The 22,248-nt window shown below is 42.2% G+C and overlaps 1 protein-coding gene across 5 annotated transcripts in view; it reads right to left on the reverse strand.

Moving 5' to 3' along the window:
* DGKG (diacylglycerol kinase gamma) overlaps positions 1 to 22,248 on the reverse strand; it is a 177,560-nt gene that overhangs the window by 120,165 nt on the left and 35,147 nt on the right. For all 5 annotated transcript variants that reach the window (XM_025042358.1, XM_025042359.1, XM_025042362.1 and 2 more), the window contains exons 2-5: positions 21,739 to 22,053; positions 9,402 to 9,478; positions 1,326 to 1,491; positions 555 to 617 (exon numbers count right to left, since the gene is read on the reverse strand). In XM_025042358.1, the coding sequence (XP_024898126.1) occupies positions 555 to 617; positions 1,326 to 1,491; positions 9,402 to 9,478; positions 21,739 to 21,805 (373 nt within the window). In that variant the 5' untranslated portion in view covers positions 21,806 to 22,053. The remainder of the gene's footprint in view (positions 1 to 554; positions 618 to 1,325; positions 1,492 to 9,401; positions 9,479 to 21,738; positions 22,054 to 22,248) is intronic.

Consider the following 22,248-nt stretch of genomic DNA (forward strand, 5'->3'; position numbering starts at 1 on the left):
TCATCTCGTGTTACAGATGGGGAAGCCGAGGCACAGACACACTATAGGGAAGAGCAGGAGCTTTGAGATTGGGCACTTCTGGATTGAATTCCCAACTCTATAGGTCACAGTGTTTTATAAGAGGAATAAAGAGTGGTTTATAAACAATGAAAGCCTCAGTGGGTAAAGTGGTGAGACTGTAAAGGCTCAGTGAGATATGTGATAAAGGAGGTGCCTGGCAAATAGACCTTCAAAACAATTGTAACCAGTTTCCCCGGGCTCCTCCTCCTGACTTACTCAAACTGGTGCATGTGAATATTATTTGGAGTCAACCAAAGCACATGCTCCTTGCCCTAGCCTCCTTTAGTCTTCTGCGCCTTAGCCCAAGAACTATCACTCGGCCTCAGAATCCCAGCATGGTTGTGTAGCAGGGACCCCAGAGATGGAGGCAGACGGGATATGTTCAAGGGTGTACAATGGCATGGAGACACAACTGCTGGTTAGGCTTTCCTCCACCATCCCAAGGATGAGATCTTCCCCACTCTTTTCCCAAATCTTGTTTTCCAAAGACTCACCCGTATCAGGAGCACAAGCCTCATCGGCTTTGGCAGCATTATCTGCATTCTGTATGTTAGAATCTGGGGAACAAAGAGAAGGTTTAAAGGCCAGCCCATGCCCTCCAGCTTCTTAAAAAGGTAGGTAGGGGAACTTCTGGATCACTTGGGTTGTGTCTGTGTCTCTGGGTGTCAGTTGGGTTCATGCTTACTTATTGGGGTTGGCTGTATCTCCCCTATCATATAGCCCAAGGTCCAGGATACACTGACCAAAGCTTACCCTTCCTCTAACACTTCCCAGCTAGTCCCAGCCTGGGCACTTGAGCTGAATGTGCTCCACCACAGACTGACAGCCTTTGTGGGAGGCTCTCTTCCCTCTGCCACATATTAGTCTGTTCCTCTTTTCTCCCCATCCTCCCCTCTGATCCCGAGTGGCAGGAATTATGCCCCTCCTTATTCCTCTTATTGAAAGATTCACCAGACAGGGCTTCCTGCAAGTTGCTATGGGGAAAGGCGTTCTGGTCCTTGGTCCTCAGTCACACCCCAGAGGGAAGCTCAGGGAACACTCTGGCAGTGCAGCCACGCCTGTGGCAGAGCAGCAAAACCCCTCTTCCCCGTTGGGGAATGCTCGGCTAAGTACCTGGGGCACTAGGAAAGGAGTTCTGGTCCTTGGTCCTCAGTCACACCCTGAGTGTTCCCAGGGAAGCTCAGGGAACACTCTGGCAGTGCAGCCATGCCTGTGGCAGAGCAGCAAAATCCCTCTTCTCCGTTGGGGAATGCTCGGCTAAGTACCTGGGGCACTGGCCTCGCTGTTGCTGGCTTCCTCCTTTGGGTGGTCAGGGGTCTCCTGTCTGGGTTTCTGGCTGAAGGCCAGGAAGAGATGCGTGCTCAGTGGCTGAGGAAGATCCACCTCCAGGTATGCCCTCATGAACAGCTTGAAGACATCATAGCTAATTGGCTGAGAAGGGACAAAGAGGGAACAGTCAATGGTGAGATACAAAGGACAGAGAGGAGAAAGGGAAGGAGAGGGAATCAGAATCAGGGAGCCGGCAGGTGAGAGAAATGGAAAGGGAAGCAGAAATGGAAAGTGGAGGGGTTGGTGGGGGCAGGATTAAAAAGGACAGGAGGTGATAGAGAATGCCAGGCACAGGGAGTAAGGGGGAGGATATAAAGAAGACAAAACTCTGGTGGCTGCCTGTTGGGACTTGGTAAGGCATGGAACCACAGGAGGCTTTTGTGACAAGACGTGGCTAAATTTAGGTAGAAAAGAAAGTGATAGAGAGGGGAGTGGAGGCCACAGTGCAGGACTCTGCCTGAATCCAGGCCCAGGTGAGGGACTTGTCTCCAGTGAGCAGGACTAGCTCAGTGCTCTGGAATCCTGGCTAAGATGAAGAAAGATGTAGTTAAAGACATGATGGAGAGAAATGGGTCTTCTGTGGTATGTGGATTTTTCTCCTGTGCTGTGGACAGTACGATTCCTGAGAATTTGAGTCTCAGAATATAGGAAGGACATAGAAGAGAAAAGGGCAGGCTCCATTCTTCATTACTTTCATAACTGACCTTCCCTGGACAAACCTCAGGATAACAAGGGAGGGTGTGTGTCTGGCTCAGCTGCTCTCAAAACATGTCCTTGTGACAGTTTTAAGCACTTGGAAAAGAGCAGGAAGTCAAGGACAGAAGGCAGAACCAAGAAACATGCCAAAAACAAGAACCTCTCCCTGCTGTATCTCTCCCAGTACCGCCTGGCTTCTGGTCCCAGGCTGAGAGCGACCATGCCAGAAAGGGCTGCTGCACTCAGCAAACACTCAATAACAACAGTTTGCAGTGAGTCATCACTGGCTTGTGCTTTGATGGCATCAGATTCTTCATCAAATCGGCAGATGCTCCTGGAAATCATTTGAGGAAGCATTACTCCAAGATCTGCTGTGCAGGCTTTTGTGAATAATAACAGCCATGAGAACAAAATCCCTTGTTAGGAGCCTACTTGGCTCTCTCTCTCTCTAAAATGTTGATAGCATTCAACCCCTTGTCTCTTCTGGAAGCTCTGGGAGACTTTCCAGAACCAGGATCTGGCTTGCACGTGTAACCATCAGGTTTGAGATACAAAGTCTTGGCCCTAAACACAAGTGGTGCCCTCCCGTTACCATTGGGAGCTCACAAGGCAGTTTCTACTTAACCTGAGGCCAGGCTGTTCTATACATCTCTTTTTCAGAGTGGAGGAAACCTGATTTGGCTAGACAGAAGATAATGCAGGCTCTTGGCAGATTAAGGGATCTCTTAGCTAATGATGGACTCACATTTCTTGCGACAGTTTCCAATCTCTCTTTCTCTCTCTGTCTTTTCTGTCCCTGAGTTTCTGTGTTTTTCTATTTCATACTCTTTCTGTCCTGTCTCCACAGCCTCGTCAATGAGGAATATCCCTTCTTCACACATCCTCCTCCTTTTTCTCAGCACACAACAGCAAAATCATTTCCTTCTACTTTCCATCCACTATTATCCTTGATTCCACCCTCCCTGCTTCCGATGGCATCCCCCAGCATCCGCTTCTCTACCTGAGAGCACGTTCAAGGTACCTATTCCAAAGAAATTTAATCACTGGCTAGTCCAGCTGCTAGCCTTCTTCCTATCTCCTTTGAATTTCTCCAAATAGACCACTGAGGTGGTTGCAAAGTAGAAGGAAAAGAGTTTGCTCTCGCGTGCTGGGAAAAAGGAGGAGGATGTGTGAGGAAGGGACATTCTGCACTGATGAGGCTGTGGAGACAGGACAGAAAGAGTATGAAACAGAAAGAGACAGACACTCAGTTCCGATTCTGGCCCATCTTCTCTGAAGCTGCTCTCTTGAACTTTGCAGATTCGAGTGTCTCTTTTTAGACTTTCTCATCTTTGGGTCTCTGCAGCATTCCATCCTCTTTTCTCCTTGAGAAAATCTCTCATGGTGTGGTGCTGTTTTGCTTCTCTTAGTTCTCTACTTTGATTTGATTGAATATTTGCTGAGGCACTGTTGTTTATTTTAAAAGGCTCTTTTCGCATTATTTTTTTCCTTTGCACTCTTTTAATGGACAAATATTGTTTTACAATATAGTTTTGAGATTCAAAATGGCCATGTTAATTTGCTTAGCATCAAATTGAAAACTATCAGCATAAAATATTTCTGGAAATTAGACTGATGATTGAATAAAAAGAAATTTCAGTTAAACAAAGTCTCATGTAATGCTCTTAAAAAACCAAAGCCAAAAGATCACCAAACAAAATCAGTGTGAGATTCGGGGGATCTCATGACTGGTCTCAGCTCTGCCACATTTTTCCCTTTCCTGAACCTCAGTTTCTTCTTTCATAAATTGCGAGTGCTGGACTAGACGGCCTCAAGTTCTAAACTTCTACTCGGTTCTCCTCTAAATCAGCTCTTCTTCCTGACCCTGAAGTTTTTGTTAATATCAATAACACCATTATTCTCCCAACATTCCGGGCTCAGTTTTAAATTCTCAGTAGTCTGAGACTAGTTCTTATCCCTGCCTTTTGTCCACTGTTCTTTTGCAACATCTGTCACATCCAGTCTATTTGTGCCCATTTTGCACCTGCCACCACCTGAGAAGGGGGCTGTTGAAGGCCCTAATGATCCTGGTTTCGGACTTCTGTTTCATGCATCCTATCTGCACCATGGCGACATCGCTTGAAGGCTTCCTTGCCTCCACCTCCATCTGTCGGTCTTCTCATCTTATCCTTCCTTGCCAGGTTGATCTTCTCAAAGCACAAGTCTGATCAGATTGCTTCCCTTCTCAAAAATTTCCATGGTTCCTAATTGTCCAGTTGAGATCAGTTGTCTCCAATTTTTTTAAAATCATGCACCCTTCCATAACATTTTTGAGCATGCATTCTGTTTGTCTTACTTATAAATTGTATGTGTGTACTACAGTACTCTTACACATTATAAAACACACACAAAAGAAATTAGAAAATAGAAATTAGATGAGATAAAAATCAATGTAAATAGAATGTCTAATCTGTAGTGTTTCCACAGTATAAGGGGTCACCCTGTGCACTCCTTTGGGATTTGCAGCCCTCCCATAATACTACTCTAACCTAGATTTGTAGCTACCTCAAGTTCTGAAACCATTTTGATCTTTTCTCCTATTAGTCCCTATGTGTACCTCCACTCCGTCTACACTGATCTCTGTGTTCTTTCCTGGCCAACCCTCCATGTACTTTACATGAACGTTTCCTTCTCTACCTGTTAAAATTCTAGCTATCCTTTAAGGTCCAACCCAGATATCACCGACTCCAGGAAGTCTGCTATGATCTCCTGTGCCTGAATTGCTATACTTTTCCACCTTGGTTCTTGTTTTGGGACACTCATATCTGCTACCCTCTATTAATACGTAGTTGTGACATACCTGGGTTCCTCCACTAGATCTAGAGATCCTAGAAGGTAGTGAAATGTCTTATTTCATCTTTCTATCCCCACACTACTTAGTATAGTGTTTCCTGGTAGGTATTTTAATGGATGTTGGGTTTCTAACTGGTACAGTTGGCAGTCATCAATTATTGTGGGGTCTGTTCAGTCAATATGTATGTACTGAATCTCTTAGGTAGAAGACAGTGCTGGGCACTCCTGGGGAACACACCAGTGAATTAAGCATGGGTTCGTACCTTTAAAGGGCTCTGTGAGATATGTATGGTAAAGGCATTGAAAATAATTCTAAAACAGGGTCAGCAGTGGTGAGTACCCTGGGAAAAGAACTGATAAAGTGTTTTGAGGGCTTAGAAAACAATGGCAATTGAACATGTGTCTGATCATTTATGTCCCTATCCTGGGGAACAGGATGGCATAGAATAAGCCTAGAAACACAGAGCATTTGCATTAGAAATGCTCATATCTCCTCCTGTCACGGAGGCTCGAGAAGTTCAATGCTTTGCCCCTGCCAGCTAGTGTCAGAGTGAAACAAGAAGCTGGATATTCTGACTCCAAGTCCAGTGCTCCTGCTACTGTATCTGTCACAGGTCCCAATGCTGACATCTTGTTCCCTGCCACTCCCTCTAAACACCCTAATTTCAGTAGGCCAAGAAATGTGACTGTGTGCCACTCTCAAAGTGATATCTAGGTTACGAGAGAGTAAGTTCTTTGTGAACACAGGCCAGGCTCAGAGTAGTGGCTTAGTAAATGTGTGATGGGTAGAGAGTGGCTGGGTACTGTGCCCAAACAAAATCCAGTTAACCAACTACTCTGAGGAACGCTGGCAATTCTCTGAGCCCTGGAGTAGTAACACTGCAGCCATTGCCATTGTTCAGGCCTGTTTTTTTCCCCCCAGAAACTGCAACTTTCATGCAAAAATTAACTGGGCAATTGCTGTTGCAGCAACCTGTGTAAAGAAAGTGTGTTAAATCTTACATAGTTCAAGAAGGGAGGAGAGCTAGACGGAGAGTTTACCATGCATTGGGCACTTTGCATATGTGATCTTTTTTAAGTCTCAATACAACAGTGAGAGGTGGGATCGTACTGCCATTTTGTGGATGGAAACATTCTGAGAACATAAATAACTTTCTCAAAGTCATAAAGCAAGTGGCAGAGCTGGGATTTGTGCTTAGGTGTGTCTGAGTCTAAGATCACAGTGCCACCAAGCCACCCTGCCCCATCCGTTCCACTGTTCTTGTCCACCTCCTGGCTATCTTGAGCTATGTTCTCTTCAGAGAATCACACAGTGCTGATGGGCAAGAGATGCTTGTCACGGCCAAATGCAGCCCTGCCACTCTGCAAACTTTTATTCCCGGCCTCATTTTCCTTGTCCTTCACACAGCTAACTTGTTTCTCACTGAGACATTTTAGCAGCAGTAAGCCATCAAGCTGGAGAGAAATTAAACCCTTGTTGTTTTGCCAACCTCATGCAGGGATGTTACACCTACTAGAAGCCAGACACACTGTGAGAGAGAATAAAATCAGAGTGACAGAGCTCCCCTGGGACACAGCAGTGCTAGGCATACAAAGAGTGGAGGCCAGCCTGATGGAGGTGGGGGCGGCAGCATGCTCAAAACAGACAAGCTGCTCCCGGTTTCTAAAAGCTCCTGTGGCCTTCACACCCTGGGTGGCCCTGACCAAATTGTTCCCCTCCCACTTGTCAGCCTCAGGGCAGACAGGCTGATTGGCGTCCTTGGCCAGGCTTTGTTCCTTTGTTATTGGAGCTGGGGTGGGGGCTGAGGGGGCAGGGTTTTTTTTTTTTTTTGCTGGTTCTGCCATCTTCACTGCATGGCTTCTCCTCAGGAATGTTCTTTGACGTGGTGTATTTCCCTGCATTGCTTCTGTTCCAGCAACCTTCCTCCAGCTTCCTTCTGGTGATTGGTGCATTTTACGAAAAGCCCCTCCCAAGTGTACCTAGAGGGCATGGGTTCTGTTGACTCATTCTCAGTGTCCAGCGGAGCAGAAGTTGACTCAAGGTTTGTCGAAAGGATAATATAAATAAATATGTGGCCAGCCTCTCGTGGAGTTTGTCTACAGTTAGCTCTCATAAAAGGACCCAGGACCAGGGAAGAGGAGTTCAGTTTGAAACTTCTGGGGAACTAGGACAGAAGGAGAATAATAATGGGTACCGTTTTTTAAGTGTCTTGTGAAGTATTAGACAATTTGCAAAAATTATCTCATTTAGTCCACTCGTCTTTTGTTTTTGTTGTTATTTTCAGGTCACAGATAAAAAAATCAAGGCTCAGGAAAGTAAAATGCTATTCAAGGAAATATTGCTGGTTGGCAGCAGAGGTAGGGGTCTAACTTAAAACCGTGTGAGTCCAGGGTCATGGCTCTTAAACTTGACTTGTCAGTAGGAAGTAAGCTCCAAAGGGCAGGAACTGTGCTTCCTCATCTTTATATCTTCTACAGTGCCCACTATGTTTAAGAAATGTTAAATGAGTTGAATTTGAAAGTGGAGGAGGTCTTGCCTTCATTTATTTATTCACCAAATATTTGTTGAGCGTCTGCTCTGTGCCAGATACTTTTCTGGGCCCTTGAGATACAGCAGTGAACAAAAATATTCTAGTGGGAGAGATAGACAAATAACTAAGTTATATAGTATGACAGATGGTGAGAAGTTCTAAGGAGGAAATAAGGCAGAGTAAGGAGATAGGGAAGGTCTAGAAAAAGAGTTTAAAATTTTAGATAGAGAAGGTAATATTCACTGAGAAGGTGATTTGAGCAAACACTTGAAGGAGGTGAGGGAATGAACGATGGATATTTGGAGAAGGAACATTCCAGGAAGAGACAAAGCAAATGGCAAATACAAAGGTACTGGAGGTAAGAGCAACCTGGCTTGTTTGAAAGCATCAGGAGGGGAATGTGTGGAAAAGAATGAGAAGCAGAATATCAAAAGATGAGGTCAGAGGGTTGAGGGAGGTGCAGATTGTCATGACCTTGACTTTTACTCTGAGTAGGGGGTGGGGGAAACCATGAGACATTGTTGAGCAGAGCAGTGGTGTGATCTAAGTTTTATCAGATTGCTCAGGATGCGTGTGAGGAATAGACTTTAAAGGTCAAGATCAGAAACAGGGAGCCCAGTTAGGAGACTATTGTAATAATCTGGGCAGTTTGGTGATGACTCAGGTCAGGGTGGTAGCAGCGCAAGTGGTAAGACGTGGTTAGATTTTGGATATAATTTTAAAGGTAGAAGTGAAAGGGTTTGCTGATGAATAGGATGTGGGATGTGAGAAAAAGAGAAAAGTCAATGATGAGTCCATAGTTTTAGGCTGAATAACTTAAAAAATGGAGTTCTCACTTACTGAAATGGGGAAGACTGTTGGAAAAACAGGTTCATAGGGGAAGACAAGAGCTCAGTTAGTGCATGTTAAGTTTGAGATGTTTATTGGAAATGTTTAAGCAGAAATGTCAAGGATAGGGGTAAGAAGAAAACCAGGAGAGCGTAGTGTCCTGAAAACTAAGTGAAGAAAGTGGAGGAAGATTTGGCCAACAATGTTCAATGTGGTTGTGTAAAATGGCTATTGAGTTGAGCCACATAGAGGTCCTTGACTATGTCGACTAGTGGTTTCAGTGGAAGAGTAAGGGCTACATGCCAATTACAGGGCTTTCAAGAAAGTAGGAGGAAGAGAAATTGCAGGCAATGAGTAAAGACAAATTTTTTTGCACAGCTTTGTTAAAAAGGACAGGAGAGAAATGAGGTGGTAGCTGGAGGGAGAAGTAGAGTCAGAACATTTTTTAATGTAAGAGAAATGTTTATATGTTGATGAGAAAAATCTAATATATAGGTGAGTTAAGAAGCAAGTTTTTCAAAGTGAGCTTAAACTTCTGAGAGGGGAACAAATTATGAAAAGGTTGGAATTTGGGATTTTTTTAAGGCTTGAAATGGAAATGTTCTTACCTCATGTGAGTCATATCGTTTGAGGCTCCCACTCTCATTAAAAGCTGATGTGGAGACAGATATAGACAGATGGATAGATAGATGATAGAAAAAAAAATAAAGAAAGGGAAGTATTGTTGAAGCAATGCCTCCATGAGTGGAAGGGTTGGAGCGTGGAGAGTTCATCCCTAGTTACAGGAGAAAAGATATGTAGGTAAGTGAGGATCATGTGGAAAATCTCTTCTGATTGTTCCTGTTTTCTCAGTGAAGTAGAAAACAAAGTGGTTAACTGAGAATGAGGAGCGGAGGAGGAGTGAGAGATTTGAGGAGAGAGAAGAAGGTATAATGTAGTCTTCTAGGACAGCGAGAGGGTGAATGGACTTGGGAAACATAATTCCAGGTAGCACTAATGGCTCACTTGAGACAAGAGTTAAGAAGCAAGTTTTTCAAAGTGAGCTTAAACTTCTAAGAGGGGAACAAATTATGAAAAGGTTGGAATATGGGATTTTTTTAAGGCTTGAAATGGAAATGTTCTTACCTCATGTGAGTCATATTGTTTGAGGCTCCCACTCTCATTAAATTCAGCCAAGACATCCTTTATCTTCTTGGAAGAATCTGGAGAGACATAATGCACATGTGAAACACTGGCGAACAGCTAATGGGAAGTAGACCAAGTAAATTCTCTCTGCCTAACCTTGGTCATGATGGTTCAGCCCCTCATTCCCAGGACCATATGGAGAAATGTCACCCTTATCTACCTTTCTTCCTTCTTGTTTCTTTTTTTTCAGTATATTGTCTTTCCTGCTGTATGAACTATCTAAAACAAAAATCTAATCAGATCATGTCCCTGCTCAAAATCCTTCACTGGTTTTCAGTTTTCCAAGGTTAAAGCCTAACCTCCTTACCTAGGTATATAAGTACTTGATGATCTGACCTAGCCTATTCCTTATCTCTTACCTTAACCTCCCATTCATTCCCACTTTTCAGCCATATCAAACCATATTTCCAGAAATCCCTGAGTACACTGTATATTCTTTCACAGACTCTCTTCTATGAATTGCAAACTTCACTCAATTCTCAGTACCCAGCTCAAATATCAATTCTTTTGTAAATCTGTCTTATACCAGTCAATCATCCCCCTCCCCCCACCCCCGCCCCCGGTTCTCAGGTGACTTTTACATAATTCTGTAATAGCACTTGTCATACAGTGTTATAATTATTATTAATTTGTCTATCTTGCTCATCTCCTGCCTCAGTTCTACACTGAGAACTGAAACTGGCTAGTGAGTCTTTGTATATCATACCAAAAACATCTGAGCAGAAATTTTCAAACATTTAAAATTTTGTTAGTTTTAATAGGATGGGCGGGCATTAAACTCAGTGTGACTCTGTCCTTGGTGCTGAAACAGAGACTCAGTGGATTCATGCAGTATGGTAGTTTAGAAAATTCTGCTTTCCATAGGAAGTAATTCAGAAACTACTGGAGAAAATGGATTCTTTTTTTTGGGGGGGGGGGAGTTTTATAAGGGAACTGGGAGTCAAGAACAAAGAGTCAATAGTTCTCACAGAACTACATCATGAGTGCATCCTGGGTAGCAGCAAAACTCTAGACATCAAAGAAAATCAGGCTTTCTGTGCTCTCCTTATCTTGCAGTATTGGGAATAATTACGAGCTTTTCAAGATCAATTATTGCCACTATTTAGACACCTGAGCAAAGGGCGATGTCATTAAGAGCTGACATAGTGTTCTTTGGTGTTCGGGTTCTTCGCACAAAGGGCTATGTTCTCTTAGGCTTACGTAAAGTAGACGTGTTCATGGACTGGGCTGTTCTCCATGGTACTGCTGACTTGGATACAATCAAGGACAAGTTATAATCATTTCAAGATTGAGACATATTGAAATGCCACAGGGAAGTACTGCTTTTGCCTAAAAATGGACATTTCTTTCTGAAATTCAAAACAGATGTTGAAAAACTAATAGCTCAATGAGATCCAGGCAGCAGATGCCATCAATTTGGACTGCTTCCATTCAATTCAGAAAACACTATGAAGAATAAGATGCTGTAAGGTACTGCTGATGAACTAGTCGGGGAGATGATCTTAATCATTGTGGTAATAATAGCTTTCCCTTATTGAAGATCTTTACCGAATAATCTCCCCTACCAATCTATGCAAATTTGGTAATGTTTTTTTTTTTATTATTATTATTTATCAGTTTTCAGGTGAAGAAGCTGAAATTTAGAAAAAATTAAGTGACTTGCCCCAGAGTCAGGGTTTTAACTCAGGTTTAGTCTGGCTCAAAAGTCTATATTATTTTCCCTTAAACACTATTCCCTATTACTTCCTAAACACCTGCTAACACAAGGGACAATGTAATTAATGCTGTAGCAATGATATTAAGCTCTAGGGAGCCCAGAAAAGGGAAGCAGTAAAATTAGGATGATAGAAGTGTTGGGGTGGAGACCAGGGATGTCTTATAAGTAGGTACCATTTGAGCTGGGGTATAAAGAGAGGGTAAAGTTTTGAAAGGAAGACATGAAGTGGAGAGGATATTTTTAGAAGGGACAGGGTAAACAAAGTTGTAGAGATGGGTGCCACAGGACATTTAGGAAAAGTTAGAACCAGAGAATAGTTTGGGGCCAGGTTTGTGGGGGTCTTAAATGCCAAGTTAAGGACATTGATTTGAAATTGTTAAAAGTTTTTGAGTAGTGGGGCAACATAACCACATCTCTGTTTTCTAAAGGCCACTCTAGCAACAGAATGGAAGAGAGTTGAGAATTAAGCCAAGCTCAGTTAACATCATGCATAAATTACATTCAAATTATTATATGAACAGCTTAATTATTTAGGAAAAACTCTATGTATTTAGACTCTATTTTTATGGAGGATTTTTGGCTCAGCCAGAGTGACAAAATTGGGGAGAAAATGCAAAATTTAGAGCATGGGTCACCCTGGTGTAGCTTCTGCAAGAGTAGTGTAGAACTAGCATTTGAATGAGAACCCAGGGAATGATTTCACTTGAATTTATATGCTTTTGATGTCACATTTTGGAGATTCTGCAGTTCATCCTAGCAGAAGTCCTTTGGTTCTAAGTGTTATTGATATAATCCTGCTTTATATTCAAATGTATGGGATATATAGCTGTATATAGCTATCTCTACACACATATATACATAGAGAGATACATATATATGTATATATACATTTACACATATAGATATGTGTGTGTGTGTATATATAAAAAGATATAGATACACACAATTCCATACATACAAGTGTATATATTCATCATACACACATATATTCATCATATATTCACAGTCAAGTAAACAGGTTTTGAAAAGAAAAAATAGAGAAGACATTTATTTTAAAATTTCTGATTACTAGCTTAAAATTAAATAGAAAAAAATGCAAGAGATTGCTGGCTCCTAGATCCTCAGGAAATGTGTTCCTCACCTTACATTTACTTCAATTTGTTTTATGGGCTTTTATGAGCTCTTAGCAGCCAAATCTTTCCCCTTTAAAAGAGGAAAACAATTTAATTCTCAAATACAATACTCATTTACAGTTTCTCCTTGGATATCCTTTGATATTTTATCACAGTTTTCTTCTCAATAGATTTCTGGGTTGTGTTTCTCTTCCCCTGAGGAGTAAGTAGGTACCACTCCATTCTGTTTTGTCTTATGCTAGTTAAGAATAAGAGGGGATTCTTCAGAGCATTCTCTGATTTTATTTCAAGCACCATCTGTGGGCTCAATAGCACAAACTCAGTAAAGAGAACTCCCTGTCAAGGCCTGTACTATAACACCACCACCAGACTCAGAAGAGAATGAGCTCCATTTCTAAATGTACAAAGTAAGGCCACGTCCACAATTCTTTGCAACAACTCCTGTGTTGTTGAGTGCTTACTATATGTGAAGAACTGTCTTAGCCACCTTATATATTTTATTTAAATCTCCACAACTACCTTCTACTGTAATAATCATTCCTATTTTAAAGAAAACTGAGGTTTATGGAATTTAAATGACTCAAGGGCACACAGCTAGTGAGTGGGGGACTGATTTTTACCATATCTAATAATGTGACACAGCAGTTAGATTCATTGGATACATGAACACTAGTAAATCAGAAGATAAGGGCCTTCCCCTATGACAGTGGTTCTCAAACCTGGCTGCATGTTAGGATCACCTGAGGAGTCCTATAACACACTGAAACCAGGCCTTACCCAGACCAATTAAATCAGCTCTCTTGGGAAACTCAGGAATTAGTATATTTAAAGCACCTTAGGGATTCAAATGTACAGACAAGGTTGAGAACTGATGTTCTATGATGGGATTTTATTGTTAGACATGAACACTGTCTTAAGCAGCTGAACATATTGAATAATTAATGCAAAAGGAAAAAAAGTTTATAAACCTGCTAAATCTAAAATCACCACACTTGGCAGACATTCCTTGTTGTTTATGTGGATGTGGGCAGCACTAAAGAACTTCACCCAACACGTCAACTTATTCAGCTGCTTGGCAAGGTAAGGATATGTTTCACATTAGCCCACACTGGTAGGATCATAAGCATCCAGTTTCACCCCAAATCAGGGGTAAAAACTATGATCAAGGTCAATAGTAGTAACAACTACCCAAGGAAGTTTTGATCCAAAATTATCTCTTTGTGTTTTATGTGTTGTGAATTCTGAGACCTTAACCAAGTACTTGTCCCTAGTGTTTGAGCAAATTCAAAGCCCTTTTAAGGAGAAAATTTGGCCCACTCACAGGCACCTTTGCTGCCATATTTGTGTATGACAGGGATTCCCTCCGTCTGAACAAGCAGACAAATCGGGAGCCTCAGTGTTTACAGCAGAACATTGGCTGTACTGTCTAAACTAGAACCCAAAACTTATGGACCATCTTCTAGTTAAGAATACTGAGTATTTGAGCCTTAGTCAGACCATTAGACTTTGAAATGACTGCAAATCAACATTTTCAAAAGTGAATCTGAAAACCCATAGATGAGAGAGTGAAATTCTAAGGTGCATGATAACTCTCCATTCCTCAAAGTTCCCTAAGAGCATCTCATGCTGTAACATGCTTATGAATCCCCTGGGTATCAGGTTTGAATGCAGATTCTGATTCAAAAGGCCCATGTCAGGGCTCGAGATTCTGTATTTTAAATAAGATCCTAGGTGACATCAGTTATGTAGGCCCATGGAACTCACTTTTGACCCCACCCTTAAGCAACATTCCTGTATATCTGTGGCTGACTAATAAGGCTTGTCTGTCACAACACAGAAAAAACAGACAAACGAATAAACAAATAAGTAAACAAACATGACGGTGAAGGTAGAGGAACATATTCCATAGATTGAGAAGACCATAAATAACTCAACCCATGGAAGGAAAGACACAGAGATAGGGGGAAGGAAAGTTGGTACATGAGAAAATAATCCCAAACCTAGAATTTTCCTTCTTTCGATGAAGACTGGGTTGTATAAGTTTTCTAAGTACCCCAGAGAGTAAAGAACACAGTGAGATGCACAAAAGCAAGAATGAGTTTTTCCAAGGGTCTTGGAAATATGGAGGATGATGTCAGAACAGAGATGCCAGGACCAAGAGCACTGCATCAAAAGCCCATCTCTTCAGCCAAGAGGAATCAGACCCCAGAGCGGAATGTGTGGAGCATGTGTAGGAAGTTCCAACTTCATAAGCATTGACACATTCTCCCAGTTACACTTCCTTTCCTGTTCACTCTTTATTACTAGCATGTAGCCCATTGTCCAGCATAAAGTCAATGTTCATTAAAGATTTATGGAATAAACGAAAGCTAAAAAAGGGATTGGGCTTGTCATGCCTGTCTTATATTCCTAGGGGCATAGGGAGAAAAGGCAGATTAGAGGTTGTCAATCTTGGCTGTATGTTGGAATTACCTTGGGAACTTTAAATGGTACGATCGCCTGGGTCTGATGCCCACATATTACGATCATATGGTCCAAGGGTGAGGTGTGTGTTGTGTGGGCAGGGCATCGAAAATGTTCAAAGCCTCCCAGGTACTTCCAACATGTAGCCAAGGCTGAGGACCACTGAAGCCCACCAAGCTGATGACTGGTGTAAACCTGTGGAAGTGATAGCTCTGCCACAATATTAATATAGAATAAGAGAAAAAGGCTTTACACTGAAGCAGAAGGAATTTTTGACTGATATAAGAATCAGAGAAAACAGATTTTCTGATTCATCATAAATGACCTGAATGACCAGTATGGCTTATTTGTGTAAGTAAAATTTGTATTGATAGCAAAATTTCCCACTTTTTCTCCAAATAATTTGGCTTCATCAGTCATATCCCAAGTGAAAGTGGAGGAATGGATCTGACAACCTGTACCTTCTTGCAACTAAAATTGTGATCCCTGGACCAGCAGCATCAGCATCATCTGGGAGCTCGTTAAAAATTCAAAATCTCAGAACTATCCCAGACCTACTTACTGATTCAGAATATGCATTTAAACAAAATATCCAGGAAATTCATGTGCACATTCAAATTTGAGAGCCATTGCTCCCCAGAAGTCTCTCCCTATCCACAGATTCTGTGACTGCTTGTGGGCAGAGTCCCAGTCATCACTAATGAAAAGGAGGCAACTGTGCTGAACGAGATGTGGGTGAGAAATAACGGTGGTTATCCCTTACAAGATGGAAGCAAGTGGACATGACCATTTATGGGCCCAGGACTCAATGAACATTTACTTAACTTTCACTCTATTGGCCAATATAAATAGCAAGGGTTCAAAGAAGCTTGCTTAGAGCCTTACATTGTTCTACAAATCAGCCCTAAACATTTCCTCTGACACCCATATTAACACTGACAGGTTTGAATTGTGAGCTGTAAATAACATACATCTTAAAGACAGAAACTTTGCCTTGATGTAATTCTAATGAAATATATTTCTGAATAGCACAATTTACTGATTCATTCTCTTTAAATGTATTTAAGATTTTTCTTTATTATAATTTAATTGATATATATATATTTAAAAATATAAAAAATATATATTTTAACCAATGTATGGTTGAGAGTTGAGCTCCATTGGGTATTTTTTGTTTAATGTGTTGGAACTGAATTGAAGCAAATCGAATCTGACCTAGACTTGAGAACTTTGGTTCTAATTCTTATTCTGCCACTGACCTTCTGTGTCTCCCTGGGCAAAAGTCACTGAGCTCTCCTGGATTCAGTGTTCTCATTTGTAAAATGAACAGGAATTGGATTTGATGATAGCTAAGATCTCTCTTAGCTTTAAGAATCTGCGAAATCAATCAAGCACTAGCTGACATAGGAAATGCTTGGTTTAATTTCTTAAAGAATTAAAAGTCAAAATTGATGTTTTATCATCCTTTTCTGAATAAGGTGATAGTTTCTGTTCTTGAGAAATAATGGGGAAAAAATTAGAAAAAATCTCCTCCCCTTAAAACAGGATTAGAAGAACAATAGCCAATTATGTCTCTGACACTGTTAGGGAGAGGGTCAGTAGGAGCAATCCCTACATGCTCATGCCCCCTGAGGTTGAAAAGAAACTTCTTTGAACGTAGAAACTGAGTATTGGAAGGCTTAATGAAGGTCATTTAATAACTGGATATCTGATGCCCTAATCTCCCCTATAGTATCTCAGCCCAATTTGCCCAGGCAGTTAGTTCTAGGGAAAGTAAACTCAGTTGCTTTTAAGTCAATTCTGTTTCTTCTTGGGCAGGTTTCACTATTAGGAATCAACGTGTTTCTTATTTTAAACTAAAGTCTTTCTTCCATTGATTTCCACTCATTAGCCTTAGGGCTACTTCTTGAAGACATTTAAAATTAGCTTAACACCTCTTCCCCATAATAGCGTTGTAGCTATCTTAATACAACTAGTTTTCCCTCACCTTTCCCTGAGTCTTCCTTTGTCCAGTAAATATGCATAGTATTTTCAGCATTTCAGGCTGTGAGGCCTCTTACCATGCTGGTGGCTCTTCTCAAACAAGTTCTGGTTTATCCATATCCATTGTAAACTGTGGTGCCCAGAAATAAATTCAGTTCTCTACAAAGGTCTGATCAGGGTAGGACAGAATGTGGATATCAGTTTGCCTTACTAGACACTGTGTCTGTTAACACATCCTAAGATCACAATCAGCGGTTTTGTTAAATAAAATAATGTATTCAAATGAAATCTCTGCAACCACAAAAAACCATGCTTCTGAAAAGTACTGAATGATACGGAACACATGGTATACGACGTGATAGCTTAGCCTCCAAAGATGGCTGTCATCAATCTGCCCTTCTTGTGTGAGTCACTCCCCCATGAGAGGGGAAGTCCGTTCCTCCACCCCGCTGAATCTGGGCCAGTCCTGTGACCACTTTGGCCAATGGGATGTGGAGAAAGTTCTGTTCTTGAACCTCTGAGCCCAGGTGTTAAAAAAGCCTGGCAACTGCTACTTTTATGCTCTTGGAGACCCGAGCCACATGTAAAAAGTCCAGGCTACTCTGCTGGAAAGAGAGGCCAATGCGGAAAGGTCCTGGGAGATGAGAAAATGCTCGCAGAAAGAGGCCCCATGGAGGACCATTGATGTACCAGCATGTGAGTGAATAAATCATGCTGGATTATGTGAGGTACTCCACCTGAAACCCCCAACATTGTAAAACAGGGACTGTTCATACCTGCTGTGCCCTGTCCAGATTGCTGAGCCACGGATTCATGGCATAAAACAAAATAGTTGCTTTAGTCCACCAAGTTTTGAAGTTGTTTTGATGCAACAATAGATAACAAGCATATCATTAGAGTAAAGAAAACAGCATACAAATCACCTAGTATATATATGTAATATATATATTATATATATTATATATATAAACATTTGTATTATACACAAATTCCCTAGCAGCGGTTATCGCTGGGAGATAGGATTATGGGTAGCTTTAAATTTCATCTTCAGTTTTTCAAAAATTGTATACTTGTTATTTTGTAATGAAAATTTCTTAATTTCACATCTTTTTTGACAAGTATTTTATACTACTAATTCGCATTAAGCTTACTGTCAACTATATATATATTATACACGGATATGTGTATATGTATGTATGTATACATATAAAATAAATATATATGTCTCTAAGGGCACTTTTAACATGGCTTCTCCCACAACAGAAGGCCACCAGAGAAGATATAGAGCTTATGCTATATAAACAGAACACACCTAGAGATCTTTGTCTTGAAATTCTTGGCCTCTCCTACCAGGTAACCCCTCTGGGGAAAGTTATCAATTCTCAGGCTGTACACTTCAGTTATTCTGCTACTGGAAAGCTCCTATATATGTGGTTATGGAAGAGCTGTTGCTATGGCAATGCAATTTGAATGAATACCAGAATGTGTCTAAAATTGGTACAAGTGCCTTTTTCAGGGTTTCTTCTGAGGATTAATCATTTTCCAAGAACTGTATCTTTTTTCCCGTGTCCTGTTAGAACAATGATGCCAGAGCACCTCATCTAGTTCTAGCACATGGACAAAATGAGGAAGGGTCAGAGGACAAAGCTGATGGTTGAAATAAAGACCCAAACCACAATGGAGGCCACTTCCTACCACATACTCTGGTAGGAATATACTCTCGTCCCCTGCCCTTTGGACAGCTTTGCCACTTTTGGACTCCTCTCTCTCTTAGCTACCTTGGCCCAGTACTCTTTGTTTCCTAGTTGACTCCTTTTCCTTTTCTGACCCCCAGTTGTAGGCATGCACTAAGTCTCGTTCTCCATCCTCTCACTTCTCTCCTCACATTCTTGCTCTCTGAAGTGCCTTCATTCCCACTTTTTTCCTTTCCTGCTGTTTCCAAATCAAAGCTGTAGCCTAACCACTCATTCCCACCCACACTCCATTACCTACCCTCCTGGAGCCCACAGGATGTCTCACTCAGAAAGCAGCACCCTCTAGGGTGGTGTCCTACTACCTTTCCACTTCTTCCCTTGACTCCCCTCACACCGCCCACCACTTGAGCTCTAGGCTCCCAGTCTGGGAACTATTTGCAGTTCTTGGAAGCTACCTTGATGACTTTCTCACCTCCCTGTCTTGCCCAAGCCATGTTCTCTATCTGGAATGTCCTCCCCGCTCTTTCCTCCTACTAGTGTTTCTATAGTCTGGAAATAGCACCTGCCTGAGGAAGCCTCTTCCCACACCTGGGCTAGGTCTCCTCCTCCATGCTCCCCACTCCTTAGCACCTGTCATACTGAATAATGTTGAGTCTTGTCTGTCTTTCTCCACTGGGCTGTGTCTCTCAGTCATTGATGGTTCCTTGGAGCCTGGCACATATGAATGTCTAAGTGGATGTGTCATCACCATCTCAAAATCAACATTCCCAGACTGTCCTCATCAGCCCTACATCCTAATGTTACCATTTTCCACAGGTTCCCAGGCTCTGAGGGATCTTTGCTGGCTTTCTTTTGTTCCATAAGTTTTGATGATACTTCCACTGCAATTTCCCACAAATTAGCACTTGTTCATCGTCACATTCACCATCTTAGCTCTGTTCCTCAGTTCAGACTAGATTTCATCCAAAAAATTCTGCCCGATCTTCCTGACCTGACAGATACCTCATCCAGGCCACCCTGCACACAGCTACTGGATTCGTGGCTCTAAAATTTGCCACCTCAGTCCAAAGGCCCCGCCTTGACATGCAGGGCCCAAGACCTCTTGCTATCACCATCCCTCCTGTCCTCCTCTCCACGCTCTTGCTCCTCTCCATCTAGCCCCGAAGTTCTCCTTACTACCCCACACATACCCCCTCCCCCTGGGCCCCTCTACCTTTGCTTCCATCATTTTTATCCCTCCCCCCTCATCTACTAGTCACATTTAAGACTTCTTTCCTTCATAGAGTTCACTTAGCTTAATCTTCAGTTAAGGGTTAAGTTGCATCCCCCACCCCCCACAAATTTATATGTTCGAGTCCTAACCCCCAGCACCTCAGAATGTGACCTTATTTGGAAACAAGCGTTGTTGCAGATGTAATTAGTTAAGATGAGGTCATGCTGGTATAGGGTGGGTCCAATCCAATTTGACTGTGTCCACATAAAATGAGAAATTTGGACACTGAGACACATACAAAGGGAAAACGCCATGTGAAGAGACAGCCCAGGGGACAGGCCTGGAGAAGATCCTCTCTCATAGGCTTCAGAAGGAACTAACCCTGCTGTCACCTTGATTTTGGGCTCTTAGCTTCCAGGACTCTGAGAAACTTTCTGTTGTTCTAAGCCACCCTGATTGTGGTACTTTGTCATAGAAGCCTAGCAGACTAATACACCTTCCCATATCAGTTTCCCCCAGCTTTAAATTACTTTCTCCTTTATGCACTCGGTTTAGCCAGCTCAGTTTTGCCCGCTGCCTTAAACCATTCTCTGCTGGTCTCACAAGCACGTTTCTGACTCCCTAACGAGATTCTGGTTTGTCAAGGGTAAGTCTTTTCTTTGCGCTTCTTTTTTTTTTTTCTTTTATCCCTGACAGGGCCTGATACTTTGCTGACCTACAGAACAGGTTGAATTAAATGGAATTTACCCTGGAGGGCAATTCCTTGCTCCTTGTCCATACATTATAGAGTTTCTCTAAACCCACTGAGGTCAGACAAGAGGCCACCAGCTCCAGGGTATGAGGACAGAGACTGACCACTAGCCTTCAAAGGCTCCCATTGACCTTGGGGCGCATACAATGTCATGGGGTATTAGGTCTGGGGCTGAGAACTACAGGGAGAGATCATCTAGTACAACCCTCTCATTTTGCAGAAGAGGATGCTGAGGCTCCCGGGGCTTAAAATCTGTCAAATCACAGATAACAAGAGCCAGAGCTGGCACTGAGTTTGATCTCCTGTCTCCCAGACCAGTGCTGTGGACATGGGCTGCCTGCCTTATGGGAAGAGGAAAGGCTGCCAAAAGGGCATTTGTAGGACGACCTGCACAAGCTTTGTAGGGCAGGTCGACATGCTACAGGTCTAGTGATTTACAAAAACATCAGTACAGTTAATGTGAAGTGAGAGGCCTTTAGAATAATGGGGTGGGACCAGCAGTGCAGGTGAGAGCTCTGTAAAACAAAGGGCTCTTTAAAAAGTCAGTGCCACTGCATAATCATGCCAGTCACTATGTTGTGCAGAGTGTAGCGGTCAGTTGTTCTACCACAGCTCGGGGAAATTTCTGTCACCAGTTGATATTAGAAGTGGCCTGTGGGGCACAGCTGTGTGCTCACATTAAATGTAGGTATTGCCACCACTATGTCTTGATGATCTGAAATTGTTCCTGAGTACAACTAATGAAACCAAGAGCCCCGCTTGAAAGCTCAGGCATTTCCAGAACAAAGTCAAGAAACAGACATGCATCAGAATCCTACTGAAGAAAGGCATTTAGTCCAAACACAAGAGTATATTAGAGCAAATGACTGAGTAACATTGTAACCATGTGGCCTGCAGCCCTTCAAAAATTATGCTATAAAGAGGTTTTAATGACCCGAGAAAATACGTATGATACTATGTTAGGTGGGAAATGTAGGCTTAGGGGAAAAAAAGGTGTATTCAGAACTCAGCCATGTAAAGCAATATGCACACGAGAAAAGTTTCTAAAATGTTCATAGAGTTCAGCTGTGATTTTTAACCTAATCTTTATTTTTTCCCGTATATTCCAAATTTCAATGCTGAGCATGTATCATTTACAGAGTGTAAAGATATTTGTGTTTTTATGTTTAATACACAAATTCTGTGTTTATGAGGAAATGTGATCTTGTTACACCTGACTTCATTTTCTGGGGCTTTGCAGTGATTATACTTCTTTGCTCTCCAGACATGCTTTCCCCGACCAAAAGGAAAGCCCACCCCAGGTGGGTCAGTCCATTTACTCACACTCTGATAATTTCTGGAGTTGGTCAAATTCTTCTGGAGTGAGGGAGACCCAGCGTTCTTCACTCATCTTTAAGCTGGGTTTGTGAGCTTGAGGCCAGGAGAGGAGGTTTGTTCACCAGGGCGAAGCTGTGGCCAAGAACAGGGCCTGGCTCATTGCAGGTATGCGATGGACAAGCCTCTTAGGAGACTTCTCGAGGACCCAGGTGTCTATGGCAGCAGCAGGAACCCTTCAGCAGATCAGAGAAGACCTCTGCTCTTCCTCAGGCAACGTCATTCTATGTGTAGTTAAGGTAAATTCAGAAATCCTCGCTCTTCCTGAGAAGAAAAGACATTGCGAATGAGAGCGTTAGAACATATAAGTCATCTCTTCTTATTTAAAAAAAAAAAAATCTTCAAATTTTCTTTGGTGAAAGATTTATAGGAGGCAATGAATCTCAAAGGAGGGACGTTTCCTCGGGGAAGTCTGAAGGAGACATAGAGACCAGACAAGCACAATTCCAGGCAGGTGTT

Source organism: Pteropus alecto, unplaced genomic scaffold (genome assembly GCF_000325575.1).
Source record: "Pteropus alecto unplaced genomic scaffold, ASM32557v1 scaffold88, whole genome shotgun sequence".
Classification (NCBI taxonomy): domain Eukaryota; kingdom Metazoa; phylum Chordata; class Mammalia; order Chiroptera; family Pteropodidae; genus Pteropus; species Pteropus alecto.